A 19,717-nucleotide genomic window follows, 5' to 3' on the forward strand; every position below is an offset into this window, starting at 1 on the left:
GACACCCCAATAACATCAATGAGGATTTATTTATTTAAAATTATTTATAACCCGCCTATCTACAAAGATAAAGGGCTCTCCATAAACAAAGCATAGCAACTGCTCATCGTTAGCAGGAAAGATGCCCACTCCCTCCTGGCTCAGCCCCCCACACCACTCAACCTGCCCCGTACCTTATATAGAAGAGGAGGACTAGGGCCAAGGAAAAACACCTTCTCTCTCCATATCAAAGTTTCCAGCCTCTATTCCAGAATTTAAAAAATGTGACCAACAAACTTTCCTGACAAAATTTAAATTTATGACCAATGGACTTTCCTGCCTCAATCACCTCAAACCCCAGTCAATCAGGCTAGAGGACCCACTATATATATACACAAACTGAAGACCTCACTGCATACTCTGAAGAAGGCCACAGCATGACTGAAATGTCAGTTCTACCTACCAAGACGTGGTGAGACCTGCACAACTGCAACAATCATGCATGTCTGTTTTGAGACAAGGTGAAATGTCTTGTGAGGGTGACAAGGGCTGCATGATGCATGTCTTTGTACAGATGAAGCCTCGTCAGATGCTATTGTGTGAAACATGGCTAAAGGTAGGCTTATACCAGGGGTGCCCAATACGTCAATCATGATTGACCGGTAGATCGGAAAGGCAATGCGAGTCGATTGCGGAGCCCATCCCGGGTTCCGAGATAGACTCATGTTGCCGTCCCAATCTACTGGGCTGATCAGCCTTCCTCACTCCAATGTCCCCCACCGCCACCCCAAGCTCTCCCTGCAGAAGCGTCAGACTGACCAGCATTCCTCTCCCCAACGTCAATTCTGATATCGGAGAGGAAGTTCTGGGCCAGCCAATCGCTGCCTGGCTGGCCCGGAACTTCCTCTCCGACGTCAGAATTGAGGTCAGGGAGTGGAATGCTGGTCAGCGCGACGCTTCTGCAGGGAGAACTTGGGGCGGTGGTGGCTTGGGGGCCTGTTCCCCGATGGTGGCGGCAAACCTAGTGGCTTGGGGGAGGGCAGGGAGAAAGAAAGGGGGCAGGGAGACAAAGAAAGAAGGGAAACAGAAAGAAAGGGGGCATGGAACCTAGTGCTGCCTGATTCAGGAAAAAAAATTCAATTCAATTTGATTCAGCCTATTGAATCGATTTTTCAATTCAATTTTCCTGCCCAAGTGGATGTTTTTTTCAAATATCCTGGTGGGTTTATTTTATAATCTCTTCACCCCTTTTATAGCCTCTTCACCCACTTTGCCCTCTCAAGTTTTATTTTGATTTGATGAATCACTTAACTTAATTTTTACTAAGTGAGTTACAGCATAAAAAGAGAACATTTATATATACATAATGTTTAAAAAAAATAAATTATTTTTAAACAATAATTAGGACCGACAGACATACAGACCAACCGAAACACTAGGCAAAAAAAAGGGCAAAACTACAGTTCAATATTTTCCAGGGTATAGAAAAGAACCATAAGCGAAGGGAAAAACATTAGGAAAGGGAAGGTAAAGATATAAAGGATGAAGTAAAATCTTTTAAACATAATTTATAGATTAAAAGCGTCTTTAAAAAGAAAGCTTTTTAAATTACTTTTAAAATGACTCAGGTTGTTTTCCTCTCTCAGTTGCAGAGGTAAAGAGTTCCAAAGTTGTGGTGCTATTATCGAAAACATATCTTGTCGGCGAGTTCCAATAATTTTCAGGGAAGGAACAACTAAGAATTTTAGGTTGGTGGACTGAAGGGAACGCGACGTACTATAAGGAATAAGTGCATTATTGATAAATTGGGGTTCGTTAGTATCAAGGGTTTTGAATACTAATAATAAAATTTTGAAAGTAATGCGATGGTTAATAGGGAGCCAGTGAGCTTTAATTAGAAATGGAGTAGCGTGATCATATTTTTTACCATTATAAATAAGTTTAACGGCAGTGTTTTGGATAATTTGTAATCGTTTATTTTCCTTTTGTGTAATATTTATTACTAATGAGTTACAATAATCAAGTTTCACAATAATCAAAGAGTGAATTAGAATATTTAGAGATTTTGGCTCTAGGAACTTAGAAATTGACCGAATCATATGTAATCTAAAAAAGCAACACTTTACGATATTACTTATATGCTTGTGATATGAGAATTTGTTATCGATGGTGACACCAAGGATTTTTAAGGATGATACAAGTTCTAGTTGAGTGTTATCAAGGGTAAAGGGGACAGTCAAATTTATTCCCTGTTTCCATGTAAATAGTATAGCTTTTGCTTTTTGTATGTTTAGGGCTAACGTGGGAACCAAGCCATTGTTTAACCTTCTCTAATTTTAAATTGATCTCTAGTATTTCATTTTTATTTTCTGGATTTAGAGGATGGGAGAGTTGAATGTCGTCAGCGTAAGTGAAGGTGGTGAAGCCTATAGACTGACATAAGGTCAGTAGGGGGAACAAAAAGATGTGGAACAACAATGGGGACAGGTCCTTGTGGAATACCGTAATTAAGGATGTAGGGTTTAGAAACAGAATAATTAAAAGTAACTACAGAAAAGCGATTAGACAGAAAGGATCTGAACCAATCATGTATTTGATCACAGATACCTATGGCTTTTAGTCTGTTGAGAAGTAAGACATGATCAATGGTATCAAATGCAGCTGACAAATCTAGTGAGAAAAGAACTATAGATTTGTGATGATCTAAATAATAATGTATGTTTGTAGTTAGACCAATCAGCGAATATTCTGTAGAATGTTTTTTTCTAAACCCTGTCTGGTTTGGATGAAGTGCATTAGTTGATTCAACAAAATCTGATAGTTGATGAAATACTATCCTTTCAGTTAGTTTTGCTAGGAATGGTATGTTGGCTATAGGACGATAATTTGAGGGGACCTCGAGACTAGATTTATAATCTTTTATTATCGGGAGAATTGTGGCAGTTTTCCAAGCAGAAGGTAATAAACTGGACTTAAGGCTATTTAAAATAAGGGAATGTATGAAAGGGCTGAAGCATGGAAAATTTTTTTTTAAGAAAAGCGGAGGGATGGACTCTGATCGAAAGCCCTTTAGATTAACTCTTTGAAAGAGGTGCTCAATGTCAGCTAATGATGGAAGATTGAAAGTGGAGCATTTGGCAAAGGGAAGTTGGCCGTCGGTAGAGGTACTAGTAGAAATAATGGATGGAGTATGATCGAGTTTATTCCGTATATCACTGATCTTTTTACAAAAGAAATCTGCAAGATCTTGGGCTGATGGGCCGCTTTTAAGATTAGTATTTTGTTTTTGAGGGATAGGAGCAATGGATTTTAGAATAGAATAGAGAATTGAAGGGTTTTTTGCTTTTAAAATTTTGGTAGAATAATAGTTTCTTTTGGCATAGTTAATTTTAATATAAGCTGCATGTTCTTTATAGAATTTTAGATTAACGGGTGATTTATTTTGACACCATTTCCTCTCAAGAGATCTTGGTTGTCTTTTGAGCAACGATAGCTCATCTGAAAACTAGGGATTGTGAATTTTACGGGAGGAAATGGTTTTAGTAATCAGAGGTACTTCATTGTCCAATAAAGATTGAATTGCAGAATTCCAGATAGTAAGCTGTTTTTCTAATATGTTAAGGGAGAGATATTCGATGATTCCTATTTTGTATAATCCTGATAGGAAATTTTTTTGGGTTGTAAGTGAATAATTTTTTGTTTGAAATGAATCTTGATTGAGATAAAGTAATGATCTGACCAAGGGATTGGTAAAACATGAAGATCGGGATACGTAAAGCGTTGGGCTTTGGGGATTAAGATCATGTGTAGTGTATGTCCTGCCGAGTAAGTTGGGCACTGGATTGCTGGTTGAAGATTAAGAGTGTTGGTATGTATAGATAATTCATTGGTGAAAGGGTTAGTCAAGTCATCAAAGTGGATATTGAAATCACCAAGGATCAAAGGATTGCTTGATGAGGAACAGAAATCAAAGATTAAATTTTGGAGAAGAGTTAGATTATTTTGAATAATCTAATATATAGGAGGAATATATAGTGATAGCATATCGATATTTAGTTTGTTATTAAGTCTGACTTGGATGAATTCGATGATTACATTGCCAGAAGAATGGTCTTAGTATTGACCAAATTATCACGATGTATGATGCTAAGCCTCCTCCTTTACGATTATAACGATGATTAAATAAATATGAATAGCCCAAAGGACAGCAATAAGAGAGATAGGCTTCATCACCTTCTGTTAAGCAAGAAGGGGGCATGGAGAAAGAAAGAAAAAGTTGGGGAGAGAATGAGGTCTGGAGGACAGGAAGCTTACAGGAGACTGAAAGAAGGGAAGAAATATTGGAAGCACAGTCAGAAGAAGAAAGTGCAACTAGAGACTCATGAAATCACCAGACAACAAAGGTAGGAAAAATGATTTTATTTTCAATTTAGTGATCCAAATGTGTCCGTTTTGAGAATTTATATCTGCTGTCTATATTTTGTACTATGGCTCCCTTTTACTAAACCGCAATAGCGTTTTTTAGCGCAAGGAGCCTATGAGCGTCAAGAGCAGCATGGGGCATTCAGCGCAGCTCCCTGTGATAAAAACTGCTATCGTGGTTTAATAAAAAGGGAGGGGGTATATTTGTCCTTTTTTGTATGGTTATTACTGAGGTGACATTGTGTAGAGTCATCTGCCTTGACCTCTTTGAAAAATCCCCGGAATATGAATGATAATTAACATTTTCTCTGCCTTTCAGTATGCTTTGTGTTTTTTTAAAAAAATTTAATTGTTGGTAGATCATTTTGACTTGGTCATTTTAAAAGTAGCTCGCAAGCCCAAAAAGTGTGGGCACCCCTGGTTTATACTTTATGTCTACCAGGTCCCTCTGCTAATATTTTCAGCTTTTACCTAGAAAAGTCACTAATAGACTTTTTAAATGCATTTGTCCTTTTATTGCAAGACTAATCATAACAGAACTAATTACTGGTATCCCTGGATAAAGTAATTGTGCCATAAGTGGCCTACCATTACTTTATCAATATATTCTTTTCCTGAGATCTATTACAATCCAGTAACAGTACAGTATTTGATATTACAGTCGCAAAAGTTTGTACCTGTTTATGCATCCAAGGTTGTGTGCCATCACTTAATATTTATATGACTGCATTTACTACAAGATTATGACTTCTGATGCAGGCTTTTAAGTGCTGAAACATGGCCCCGAATTGAGTCGTAGCTTTTTGGTGGACATTGAGAACACTAATCTGTTATTTCAGAAAATTGTTTGAATCTCTTCAGACCTCTTCCCCTTTTTTTGAAAGGCCATTTATCTGGTCCTACTCTTGACTGGTTGACTGCTGTGGGGTCTGTTACTTTCCTTTTTTTGGTTTTGGAAATATTCCTGAACACCATCTTTATAGATTAGTCAGTACTAATAAATAAAAGAAACTTCTGGTTCACTGTATTTACCTGTCACACTGCATGATGGCACATTGGGAATTTCTAACAAAGGTACATATACCATCTGGGATGTTTCCATTTTGTAATGGAAGGATTCTAGCACATTTCAGTTGTAACTCCTGCCCATCAGTGTGCAAGACATTACAACCCGGCATTGCCTATTAATATAACAGGCAGTCAGAAAAATGGAATTGCACACCATTCAAATACAAAATGCAATTTTAAAAACACTTTTATTAAAAAAATTAAACATGGCACAAGAGAGCTAATAAAATAAATCTGCCAAACACAATTACTTGAAACTTACAGCATAATTCAAAGTGTGCTTCTATGGAGAATCTTTAGTACCATCTTTATAGTATGTTTTTATTTCTTAAAAATAAAGAGGCCCATTCATTGGGCTTCTAACTTTAGGTTTTAACAGCTTTAAAAAAAACAACCTCTTTCCATACTATAGTCTCACTCTTCCATTTGTCTGCTTTGGTTCTGCACAGACCACTCTCCATTTGCACAAATGGACTGAACTGGAGAAAATAGGTAACACAGCAATAATATCTGTGCTAAACAAAAAACATACAAACATGAATTTTTTGTATCCTCAAACGAACCCTACTAGCTGAAAAATAAACACAAAGTTTTAGATTTTACGTATACCTAAGGATAGAAGCTCTGTATTCATAAGAAAAGCATGCCAGTGCATTCAGTGTTTCATAATGAAATGGCTTTATCAAGAGGAGCATTTATAGGGTATAACAATGCATGCTGAAATATAAATATGGAGACATGCAAAGTACAGATAGAGTAAAGGCACATACTATTTATATGCCTTTATCCATTTTAACAGTCAAAATTATACTTGGGTTTTTTAGTTGGTTAGGACAAGATTTAGGGCTCCTTTTATCAAGCCGCGCTAGCGGGGTTAATGCGCGTGACGTTTCATCACACGTTAACCCCCTCGCGGGCCAAAAAATTACTGCCTGCTTAAGGGAGGCATTAGTGGCTAGCACGGCCGGCGGTTTAACGTGCGCTATTACATGCGTTAAACCGCTAGTGCGGCTTGATAAAAGGAGCCCTTAGACCCCCCCCCCCCACACATATACCACATATATATTTTCTTTTGAAGGAAAAAGCATATATGTGGGAATAGGGCAGAGTAAGTTATAAGAGGGATGAGCTCCAGAAATAGGCACAATTGAAAATCACAGTATAGACTCTATAGAGCAAACAAGTAAAGTGCACGAACAGGTGACAAACAGGCAATTGGACTGACAATTTTTGGTACTCTTACACTGAAGATTTATAAAAAGCTTTAGCTCATTCATAGGCAAACTACTAAGTAGGCCAGGTAGGTTGAGGGATCAGAGAAAGTAAAACAGAGCAACAGTTAAAAGCTGCAACAACTGTGCATCTCTAATGAGTAATCTGATAAGTGACTCATGAGATAATGATCAACACTTTAGTTTACAGAGTCCACATCAAACAAAATCAAGACTCAGAGGTCAAGTCTTTTGTAACTATACAGACTCTGCATCTGAGAAACTTTGGGGTTCATTTTCAAAAAAGAATCATCCACAGAAACATTCAAAAAGTGGCATAAAGCGACAGATGGACATTTATCTCATCAAATCTTTCCAATTCATTATTTTCAGAACCTATATTCTAGACAGATATCTGGGCTCTTTACCTGCAGTTCACCTAAATCTCATGTTAAGAGATGTAGTGTGGGCAGGACTAGGGCAGGTTTATGACTTAAATATTCGATTAGTAGAAAAATGCTCATAAATATGTCCAAAGGCACACACTAGACATTTGGGGCTAGACCTAATAAATAAGTGCCAAAAAGGTGCACAAACTGACCAGATGACCACTAGAGAGATGTAAACATGACCCTAGTGGTCACTGACCCCCTCACACCCTCCAAAGATGCGAATGAAACAGTACATACTAGTTTGTAACAGCTTCAGATGTTATGGCTATTTCTAGTAGAGGTTCCAGGAGTAGCCTAGTGGACAGTAGTGCTGCCTGATTTGCATCGATTCACTTTGGTGAATCAATTTGTTGTCCAAGAAAATTGGTCTCACCAATTCAGTGACCAACACTCCCACCCCACCCTGGTGAGACCTGACATACATCTGAGGCCTCCTAAAGCAGCAGCAGTGGCAGTGCTCTGAACGTGCTGCTTTGCATCCTGCCCTGCCAGGGCCTTTCCTCTGCCATGTCACTGATGCTGCTGCTGTTGTTTTAAGAGGCCTGGAGGTATGTCAGGTCTCACATTGGAAGGGTCAGTGAGGTGCAGCTGCAGAGGGATGGGAGGGGAGGAAAGATGTCACACCTGGGGGGACAGAGAAAAAATTGGGTGGAGAGGAAGGGAGAGGTGAAACAAAGAGGTAGAAATCCTGCATATGGTGGAGGGAATGGAGACATACATGGAGGACAGGGAGAAATGTTGGACATAGGGTGGAGGGCAGGGAGAGAGAAAGAAAGAAATGTTGCACATGATAATGGAGGGGAGGAAAAGAGAGATGCTGCATGGAGGGGAATAGAGAGGTGTGACCCAGGGCGAGCGAGCGAGAGAGACAATGGGAAAGAAACAAATGTTAAATATGGCAGTGAAGGTAGAAAAAAAAATTTATTTTCTATTTTGTGATTACAATATGTCCGATTTGAAATATGAGTCCTGCCAGAGCTGGTGTTTAGACAACGAGCATGAGCTAGGACCTAACAGAGAAAATAGTTTTTATTTTGTTTACACCACAGCACCAGCATGGGGCTGGAGAGAGCAAAGGAGGGGTGAGGTGGGTGGAAAGGCTACAAAATAAACCCACCAGGACATTTGAAAAAAAAATGTCTAATTGGATGGGAAAAGAGAATCTAAAAACAAACAAAAAAACAAACAAACCTGATTCAATAGGCCAAATCAAATCGAAAAAAATTTCCCTGAATCGGGCAGCATTAGTAGACAGTCACGGAGGCGCTATAAAATTCTCAGTCCAACTAAGGAAATGACATGGAGCCATGAAACTTACATGTTATTCCACATATTTACCCCTAAGTTCAACACACTTGGCACATCATGTCTGAAGTTTCTGTAACCCTTCCAAAAAAATAATTTGATGTCCAGTAACTGAAATACTGCTTTATTGTTGCCCTTTCAAACTCTTTTTAAGGTTTGGAAACAGAAAATAGTCAGATGAAGCAAGATCTGGTGAGTAGGGTGGATGGTGTATGCACTGAAATCCCCAACTGCGTCAAAACATCCATTGTTTTGCAAGCTTTGTGAGCAGGTGCATTGTTATGAAAAAGAAAATTCCTTTCCGCAACTTCTCTCTCCTTTTTTCTTTCAATGCCTCCTTTAATCATCACAGCAAGTTACAGAAGTATTCTGCATTAATTGTTTGGCCCCTTGGAAGATGTACATTACAACACCTTCCTGATCCTGCTGACTTTTGGATTATGAATTTCCTTGGCCTTGGAGAACCTGAGTGCCACCATTGTATGGATTGTTTTATCTCAGCATCATAGTGGTATAACCATGTTTCATCAACAGTAACTAGTTGTTCCAAAAAGCTGTCACCAGCTTGTTGAAAATGCTACAAAAATCAACTTGGAAGTGTCCACTCAAAGTAATTTCTCATCAGCATTTAAACATTTGGGCACCCATTTGGCCGATGGCTTCTGCATACCCAGCTGCTCATGAATTATACACCCCACACATTCTCTGGATATCTGTAGTGTCTCAGCAATTGCTTTAGTTGATATTTGCCAATCTGCCAAAATCAGGTTATGGATATGGTCAACAATTTCAGGAGTTGACACCATTTGAGGCCTCCCAAACCTTGCTGCATCTTTGGTCTCGAAATCTCTATGCTGAAAGTTTGCACACTACTTCTTCACTAAGTATGATGGGCATTTGTCACTCAATGTTTGCATCATACATACATGGATTTCCTTTGGAGTTTTCTTCTGCAGGAATAGGAACTTCATGATGGCTTAGAGTTCCACACTTGAAAAATTCCACACTTTTCATTGACATGGTTCAATCAATAATCTGAAATAGCATTATGATTCTGCAAATTGACACTTTGCAAACACTCTTTTCAGCTATAGTGGCAAAATAATGCTCACAATCTAGGAAGTTGGTTGGGCTGAGAACTTTTCAGCACCCCCTCCTACTGAACCATAGAGATGGTAATTCAGACCCATATCTCACTCTAACCACTACATTTATGGTGGCATTTGTAGCTATGCTCCCTCTAAGCAATTGCTCATATATTCTAGGAGTGTCACTCAAAGATTTTATATGGTCACTCACAAAAATACTTGCAAATCTGGTAAATTGTTGATTTGTAGAACTTGTTCCTCATGCACAAAATTTTTTTAGAACTTGTCACTCAAATGAGAAAAAAATTTACATGCACCTGGCCAATCCTCATAGGGAGTATGGTTTCCAAAATCCACCCAAATCTAACTTTATCTACATATGTTATGAGAAGATTATGTTCTTACCTCGATAATCTTTCCTGGAAAGAGTGACAGGAATCCTAATGGGTACTCTCCGTTTACTTGCGAGAATTGTAGAAGGCATCATCTACATTTTTCAACTCCACATCCTTGTGTCACTGGGCAGTGCCTCATCTCCTCAGTTCATATCAAAGCAGTTGATCACCTTTAAAAGAGGAGAAACAACAAGGAGGGCATGAGCTCCCAAACCAATGTCTTTTCTGCTCTTCAACAAAGATAATTAATTAAACAGCATGAAACTCAATACAAACAAAAGGACGACCCAAATACCTCACCCACCTGTGTGCAACCAGCACTAACATTTAAACAGCTGTTATAGGATCTCTCATGGACTTTGCCATAGCAAAACATTGCATCACACATCAACAAGTGCATCATTTACGCTATCAAACCACAAACTGGAAGGCGGATTTGTGTCCATTGTTACCGACTTCAAATTCTTATCTACATTGTAGGAAATTGCTTAAGACTTATTTGTAGGAGAAGTATTTGAAAGATTACATAATTCTCTGTTAATTCACAGGATTTCTTTATATTGTTAACCGCATCAAATTGCAAAGGTTTTGCAGGCTATAAATAAATATTTATGTTATGTTCACACCCACTTGGCTGCCCTAAGGCAAGCATTTGGAGACATACATTTCTGTCTGAGACAGGCAGTAGGCTAACATGACACCTGACAGGGCGGGTGTCAGGACTCCTGTTCCTCCTTACAGGAAAGAAGATTTCTGAGGTAAGAACTAGAGAATGACATGGGGACAAATTTTTCCCCGTCCCTGCGGGAACTCATTTTTCCATACTGTCTCCGCAAGTTCTTTTCCTGTCTCTGCCTCATTCCTGCAAGCTCCGTCCTCAACTGCATAAGCCTTAAACACTTTAAAATCATGTGTGTTCGAGGCTTGTGCAGCTAAGGCAGAGCTTACAGGAGTGGGACAGGGACAGGTGCAGCAATAAAACTCATGGGGACAGGATGGGGAAATTGAGTTTCTGCAGAAATGGGGAAAAATTTGTCCCCATGTCATTCTCTAGTAAGAACCTATTCTTCTCTTCTAGTGCAGTCTCCTGAGTCTAGGGCAGGGCAGATGAGCCTGCTGCAAGCACTGAGGGCCAAAAGGCAGGGTCCATTTGTGCCACCATGTCCATTCTGTAAAGTATGTAAAGGTATGGAGAGTGAAACATGTAGCAGCCCTACAATCTCCTTGGGTAGAACTGCCTGGAACTCTGCCCATGATAAGGCCATACCTTTAATGGAATGCACTTTTAAAGAAATTGGCATTTGTTTACCTCAGCTAATGTACACAGAGGCAATAATATTACGAAACCATCTGAAAATGGTCACTTTCAAAAATGCTTTCCCTGTTTTGGTAAGGTTGGTTAATACAAAAACAATGGCCTGAGTAACAAAAATCATTCATCATCTCAAGATAACAGAGAACTCTCCTGACATCTAGCAATATTAACTCTATGTCCTCTTTCCTGATGCATGGAACGCTGGGAGCTGGACTTTCTGATTTACATAAAAAGCTGCAACCACTTTTGGTCGATTGGAAGGCAGCATGCTTACAGTCATGCCCACCTCCATAAATCTCAAAAAACTCCCTATATGACAGAGCCTGGAGCTCCAAAACCCTTCTCACTGAGGCAATAGCCACCAGGAACTGTAAGATCCCTCTGCAACCACCAGGCCCTGTTCAAGACCATCCCGAAGGATTATGGATATGGGCGCCGTATACAGCTCTACCTTCAGATCATTATACCATCACTGAAAGGATTTCCAGTACTTAGCATAAGCTGCAACAAATCGCTGGTTTTTGGACTGTAGAAGGGTAGTTAAAATCAGCTCTGAATATCCTTTCTGAGTGAAGGTTACGCGCTGAAGAGCCCATAAGACCAAAGCTTTCCAGATTTTTCAGGGCAATTTGTAGCCGCATACCATGGCCGACTCGACCTATCCTACATTACTAGAATCATGAAGCCATGATGGGTCATTATCTTTCGAATAACACAGCCTACCATTGGTCGACAACTAGCAAAACTAGATGGATGGTTCTCAGCTCCAAGCTGTTGATGGATAATGTTCTCTGAGGGGGTAACCAGTGACCCTAAACTGGGTGACCCACATAAAACCCTCCCCAGACATAGAGCCTGGCACCCTCTGTCAGTATCACCCATGAGGGAATGTAGCGAGGCAAGCCCATGCTCAGCATCTCCACCTGGTGCCACCAGCATAGACTATGATATGTTTCCACTGTCCAGGGTAACAGTCTCTGGAGCGAATCTGTTTGTGGAGAGAGCGCAGGTAGGCATGTTGCCCAAGGCACTATTTCTATGGTCGCTACTATGGATCCCAGCACCTGAAGTAGTACCTAGGAGCTGGCATAGCTAAGATCCCCAAAATCTGGTGTTCAAACTTCAGCTTGCATGCCTCTGAATGGAAAACAGGCCCTCTGCTGTGCCAAAAGAAATCTGCAGATACCCCAGGGATTGGACCAGGTTTAGATGACTTGCCTGAAAACTGATGACCCACAATCTGTGCTACTGCCTGGTGACCTTCACCCAATTAATACCATCATGTCTGTAAAGGTCTGAGGCGCTTTTGCCAACCTGAAAGTTAGGACCGAGAACTGGAAATGCCTCTCCGGAACTTGAAACCACAGAACTTTCTGTGTTCCAAGAAAATGGGAATATGTAAGTATGCCTCTGTCAAATCCAGCAAGGCTAGGAATTCCCCCGATGCCACTTCAACCATGACTGAATGCATGGTTTCCAACCAGAATCTGGACACCTTCAGTGCCACATTTAAAGACTTTGGATCCAGGAAGGGTCTCCAAACATCCGAGTCTCTCAGGCACAATAAAGTATATAAAGTATCTGCCTGCCACTGATTCCACGGCTTGTATCTCCAGAAGCCAGTTTACTGTGTTTCTGACTCTGGCAGCTTTCTCCAGTCTTAGTGCCAGAGAGTCTGTATCCAGCACCCATATGTCTGAACAGTTGCTCAGCCAGGCATCCATGTATTGTGAGAGTGTTCGGGTAATATCGGACTGTGGCTTGGCATAACTGGGTCTTCTTTGCATTAGCTGCCAAGTGAGGAGCTGATGCCCGAGGACATCTGGAACCCTCAAACCTCTGTCTAGAGTGCTGAGCAGAGGAGCTTGCCACTGCATGATGAGAACGTCTGTAGCCACTAAAGGAACCATGACTCAACCTCCTGGGTCACATGGACTACTGTCTGGCAATAATTCTGGATGACAATCTGCCTCACTGGCCATGAGATCATCCAGCCCCTCGTCAAAAAGCACTGGTCCTTTAAAAAGAAGCCTTTTCAGAGTAGCTTTTGAAGCAGAATCTCCCACCACATTGTCTGATCCAGAACATTCTTTGGGTGGAGACAGAATAAGCAGACCCATTGTTCATGTCTGATCCAGAACGTTCTTTGGGTGGAGACACAATAAGCAGACCCATTGCTCGTGATCCTAAACATGTGATAGAGCATCTGCAACATAATCTACCTCTGACAGTAACACCTGGGGGTATGCACTCTTCTCCATAGATGGAGCCCAGTACAATATCTTATGGCAGGTGCAAACTACAATGGAAGCCTCAGCCACTGCTTCTAGTCCCAGAGCTAAAGCCTCAAACTGCCTTTGGAGAATCAAGCCTACCCTGTGATCCTGAGGATCTTTCAGTATCACTCCTCCCACACTAGGGAGCGAAGCCTGTTTAGTGATTGCACCACTAGTGAATCCACCTTAGGCAGAGTAAAAAGCTATTGGAATTCAGAAGCCAAAGGGTACAACTTTCTCATAAGCTTGGTAACCTTCAAAGGGCCCTCTGGCACTTCCCAGTGCTCTGTCAGCATCACAACTATCTCAGAGTGTGATAGGAAAAACCTGGAATGGGACTTAGAGCTGCTCATAAGAGAAAATTGAGCATTGAAAGACAGAGATCCAAATTTAATTCCTGCAAAGATACTGGAATGACTTTAAGAAAGCATGGGATAGGCACCTGGGATCTCAGAGAGAGGAAGAAATAATGGTTACTGCGGATGGGCAGAATGGATGGGCCATTTGGCTTTTATCTGCCATCATGTTTCTATGTTTCTCTGACTTCCACCAGGTCTATCGGCTTGAACTCCTGCACACTGTCTGGTCCACTCCCTGATCCAGGGCTGCTACAGACTTTTGGCTACTATAGCCCACCTGAAACCCAGAATCCTTTAACCTTGATTATTTGATCTGTGGGAATAGAGGCATGAACCCTGGCTTCCGGAGTACCAAGTCCTTTTCCAACTGAACCTCTGGTTCCAGTGGTAAAGCTTTCCACTGAGGAATTGTGCAATGCGAAGGTACCACCCCATGCACAACCACCAGCGAAGTGCCAGATGGTGCAGAGAACCTGTTAAATTTCAAACATCAACTCATGAAAACAGAGTCAAAACTTTGCACTGGATCTCCAGAGGACCTTTACAGGGGACCGTCTTGCCTCCTCATGGGCTTAAAGGCATATGTGTACTTGCGATTCACCGATGATAGCAAGTCACAATTCAAGGGCTCCAGAAGGGATTTTTTGACCCAACCAATGAGCATCCTGAGACTTCAAGGCTCTGGAGGGACTAGAAGGGGCTAAGCCCAGCAATCCTCCTCATGTGCCCTGTGGCACATGGACTCTTCTCAGATGACCATCCAGCACAAAGGTGGCATGATACAGGAGTAGAAAGGCCTGGGAAGTCCTTAAAACTTGATTACAAGCAAAGTCAAGGTGTTTTGAGGCAGAAAGAGGCTTTTAAAATAAAATTGGGAAATCCAAGAAAGCTACTGCAGCAGCATTTTGACACCTTAAAAAGGCCCGGAGGAGCAAAATGCAAAGTTAGAAAATTAGAATGAGTTGAAGTTCTGGATCTTTCTCCCACAGTATGGGCAGGACTGAAAGCCTGGTGCTATCTGGGACAACTTCAGAAAGAAACAAAAAGAAAGAAAACAAAATAAGAACAGCCATATTGGATTAGACCAATGGCCCATCTAGCCCAGTCTACTGTTTCCAACAGTGGTCAATCCAGGTCACAGTACCTGGCAGAAACCCAAACAGTAGCAACATTTTATGCTACTGATCCAGGGCAAGTATTGGCTTCCCCATGTCTGTCTCAATAGTAGACTTTGAACTTTGCCTCCAGGAACTTGTCCAAACCTTTCTTAAACTTGTTTGAAAAGAAAAAAAATGAAAGACATCTTAACACAGGTAAAAATGAAGAAACTTTCACTATAGGAGTGCTTTGTTTTCTGAATCCATTCAAAGTAGAAAACATATAACTGAAGGAGTGAGGAAGACTGCTGTATACAGGAAAGGTCATACATGCTTAGAAGAACTTTAGTTTTGAGCTCTGAGACAGCTCTTCCATCCTAGTACTGTCTGATTATGTGCGTGTCTGTATTTTCCATCAAGAAGCAGGACGAAGTCAAAGTTCTGAAGTTTCTAAAATGTTTTAGGTTTTTTAATAAATTACATATAAAAGATCAGAACCATTATCAATCCATTTACAGCTCCTGCAATTATGATCAATTCTGTATTTAATATACCTATACAAAAGTTCAGTAGTCCCCAAGAATGATTACTCAGGAAACTAGAGTATTTACTACCAGACTACACTGAATACAAAAAGGCTGGGGGAAATTTGCTATTCCTGCAGGTTATTTATATCAGCTTTTCAATCCCCACAAAACTGTTTGTCCTTGCAAAAAGCTTTATATAACTTAGTGGTGAAAATATACTGTCATGCTTATGATGCCAGTGTTTAAGTCATAAAGAAGCATAATTTGCACTGAGTAGCAGGTGCAGCTCTGGCTGTCGTTTATTATGAATTACGCAGGTGTTTATACGCTGTCGTTTATATACTACTAAGTTTATAGTGCTACTAGATTACTTTCATGAGTATACAGTATTGGTAAAGGCATAGGACTTATATTTAAGGAGGTACCAGAGACAACTGGAGATACTTTGTTGACATTGGATGCCATTGAACCAGAGGGAGAAGTGCAATTTGAATTCTGGATCCCAGCCACCAAGCCAAACCTTTGTTCTGGCCTGTCTTCCAAATTACCCCCCCCCCCCCCCACACACACACATCTCCTATACAAATTCCTAGCAGAATATCCATCTTGTATTTTGGATAGAGTGTACTTAAAATTCAGCAGTTTAAAGGAATGAAATTTTTCTCCCCCAACTCCACATTGTATTTCCCACTAGGTGAAGAGCTTCTGTTGTTTTCAGATTCTGGGATAGACTCGAGATCTTTTAGGAGCACAGCATAGAGTTCCAATTTAGAATGGCAATCTCCTCAGAGGAAGGGATGAAAGAGGGTGTGGTAGAGCAGAATACTATCATGATAAACTCATGCTGGAATTATTCCATTCTTGCTCACGACTTATGCTGTATTGCTTCCACACTGAAAGCCTGTGTGCTTTTCACTTAAAATGCATCAAATATAACCAATATTGATTGCCAAGTTATTTGCTAATGCCTTTAAATGAAAGGACTCTGAATAGATGTTCATTTGCTTTGAGCTAAATGTCAACAGGAAACAGCTACAGTTCTGAAGGCAAGTAACTGGGTAAATAGATGGTACATGCAGTTATACCACCAAGAGCTTTGCAAAAGATACTGGGAGATGTATGCCAATCGTATTGATATCACATACAAACACCATAACTCTCTTCACCCAAATTAAACTATTTTACTTCACGTTTTCTAAATATTTGACCTCCGATATTTAGAATGAGATGAGACTGCTCAGATAAAATAGCAGCAGCGTGGTTTAAGAAACTGATGCATTCTGACCAAGCAATTTCAAGAGACTTGGCATGGGTGGAGTCTCTACTCCACTACTTACCCCACTCAAGAGATGACCCACACTACTTGCTGCTCCTGACTGGAAACACATGCTCAAACTTTGCTCCCCATCTTCTGAAGTGGATGAACATCTTCTCTGGCTTTATTTCAAGTTGTTGCCACTTTCTAGTAAAAAGGAAATGTGGTACATTTGTGCTACAGAACCAAAAGGTGCAAACTGTTCTATATAGAGAAAATTGAAATTTGTCTTTGTGATTCTGATTAGTCCAAAGAAGAGCTGATGGAAAGTGTAAATTAGATGTATCTTCCAGCTTCACTAGTGCAGGACTGCTTTCATGGGGACGCTTTCTATTTAATGTTCTTCAGGAGGGCTGTCCTTGCATTCACAACTGCTTTAAAGGCTTCTTCACTGCCAGGAGCAATGCATTTATCAGGATGAAGAAGTACAGCTAATCTTCGGTATGCTCTGTTTATTTCATCCCTGTGAAGCAAAGGCACACAAAAAAAAAACACCCCCAAACTGATTTAAGTGGACAGGATGATGCAAAATATGGAAAGAACATCAGCAACAAATCTGAGAAAGGCAAGTATTTTTTAAAATTATTACACTTTTTTGTAGCTTTGATTGAGAGGTCAAGTTACACAAACATCTGGATGCAGAAATGTAAAGTATACTGCCAATAGAAGAGTAAGCTGTGCAAGGTACTAAGGGGAGAGAATTATCTACGTGGGCTACAATTAAAATGTGAAATTTTACTGTTTACCCCAGTTATTAATAAGAGTAATTAGTAAGGGCAATGCATTTGATATAGCACCTGTCTGTGGTACAAGAAGAGTGATATATAAGTTCTTTCCCTGTCCCTAGTGGGCTCACTATTTAAGTTTTTGTATCTGGAGCAATGGAGGGTTAAGTGACTTGCCCAGGGTCACAAGGAGCTGCAGTGGGAATCAAACCCAGTTCTCTTGGTTCTCACTGCACCAACCATTAAGTTACTTCTCATTGCTAATAACTAGATCTCACAGCATAAAATGAAACTGTGCTAAGTTAGCATGAGCCAGTGGTAAAATAATACATCTTAGGTATTCCTCATTGATATTACAGAATGACAAAGGGACAAATTTTTCCCCTTCCCCGTGAGAACTCATTTTCCCATCCAGATGAGTTCTTTTCCTGTCCCTGCTCCATTCCTGCAAGCTCTGTCCTCAACTGAGAAAGCCTCAAACACTTTAAAATCATAAAATGTTCATGATCTGTGCAGTTAAAGTTGAGCTTACAGGTATGGGACAGGGACAGGGGCATTGAGTTCCTGCGGGGTCAGGGAAAAATTTGTCCCCGTGCCATTCTATAATTGATATCTTTGCTTCTCAATCTTATAGGCAACAAATATGCTGTATGAGTTTCTGATTTTTGATAACTTGTCATGTGACAATTTTTTCCATTATGAAATGATTAAATATACAAATAAAACCACATTGTATTCAACTGCCTTATGACGCACTGCCATAAGATGACAGCTGCTCTTGTTACACATTATATAAAATTTTCTTCTAACACCATTGTTACATTATATTCTGCCATTCTCACCTAAATGGTCTTATAAGCAATTATGTACTCTAGTCTAGTCGTAAAAATAAAATAATTTGAAAGGTGTTCTGAGTCAGACAATTATATCCACTCTTATTTCATAACAATATTTTATCTTCTTGTCTTTAAGTTACCCTTCGTCTTTTAACCCCTCCTACCATCATTCCTGAGCAATTCTAGAACTTTGCTGACCTGATGGATGAATGGGCACTTTCTCCAAAATATAGGTATTACCCACAGTAGAGGCTGCCATCTTTCCTGAGCCAGAGTGTACCATCTGTGTAGCACTTAAACTCCTCAATTATGGGATCCAAATCCAGAACCCCAGCATCTTAGCACTGGCCCAGGTTCAAGCATGCACATTAAAAGCTTTTGATGGTTAAAAAAAGTTATTCAAATAATTGTTAATGTTTACATTTGAAAATGGTTTGAACCGGTGAAAAATTGTCATGGGGCAATTATACCATTAGACATTGCAAAGTCATGTTAATTTCTTTTAAGATTTTTGTGTAACCACCCAGATAATCTCATCAGAAGGTTATAGTGAAGGAATAAGAGACAATTATTTTTCCATCAGAAGTCATGTATGGTACACAAGTGTAACATATCCATTTTTCCACCTCATGCTTTTGCTACCTCTTAACATAGAAGTGTCAACATTTCAAGTTATTTATAGTACTTATTTATTTATTAGTATTTATTTATTTGGTAATTAGGGACATACTTGAGAATAGAAAATTATAAAAAGAGATCAGGTTCTTAATGTGATAATATCTTTTCCAGTAGATAGGTATGGTATGCTGAACCAAGGGTCTTCCATCCGCTCCGTGAGTCCATTGAAGGAGATACTGATTACTGTTTTCAGTACCTCCTCCTTCTCCCTGCTCTCTGCTGTCCCCAGTCAGTTAGTTTCAAAGCTGGTGACAGCCCTACAGGAGAAAACAGGAGAAGGAGAATGGGGGAACCCCCCTCCCCAAGACTTTGATCTGCTCATAAATATAAACATATAGCTGATAAACACACCGTGGAGATGAAAGGAACAAAATCTTTATTAGCAAAAAGCTAATAAAGAAACTGTGGAACTCTGGGGAAACCTCAAGTAACTATATACAGGCAATACACAATGTCTTCCAATTTATGATAGCTGGCGGAAAGGTAAAAGATGCAGCCTTCAAGTAGCAGTAAGTCCAAGCAGGCGCATCAACAATGATGTGCAGAGGGGTTCAGCATATCATTCTTATCTACTGGAAAAGATATCAAGGTAAGAACCTAAAATTTCTTTTTTACAGTGCAATAGGGATGGTATGCTGAACCAAGGGACGGTATGCAGAACCAAGGTAC

The 19,717-nt window shown here is 40.2% G+C and overlaps 1 protein-coding gene across 2 annotated transcripts in view; it reads right to left on the reverse strand.

Annotated features, from left to right (window-relative positions):
* Nucleotides 1-5,638: 5,638 nt before the first annotated feature.
* Nucleotides 5,639-19,717, reverse strand: part of DNAJC27 (DnaJ heat shock protein family (Hsp40) member C27) — a 68,239-nt gene continuing 54,160 nt past the window's right edge. The window contains exons 7-9 of one of the 2 annotated variants that reach the window (XR_004538783.1): nt 16,832-17,272; nt 9,931-10,090; nt 5,639-5,979 (exon numbers count right to left, since the gene is read on the reverse strand). Coding sequence is in view for 1 of the 2 variants with exons in the window: in XM_033937687.1 (XP_033793578.1) it covers nt 17,140-17,272 (133 nt within the window). In the remaining variant the exon portion in view is untranslated. Of the gene's footprint in view, nt 5,980-9,930; nt 10,091-15,080; nt 17,273-19,717 lie in introns of those variants that run through there. The other variant, XM_033937687.1, reaches the window with a different exon arrangement.

Source organism: Geotrypetes seraphini, chromosome 3 (genome assembly GCF_902459505.1).
Source record: "Geotrypetes seraphini chromosome 3, aGeoSer1.1, whole genome shotgun sequence".
NCBI classification, from domain to species: domain Eukaryota; kingdom Metazoa; phylum Chordata; class Amphibia; order Gymnophiona; family Dermophiidae; genus Geotrypetes; species Geotrypetes seraphini.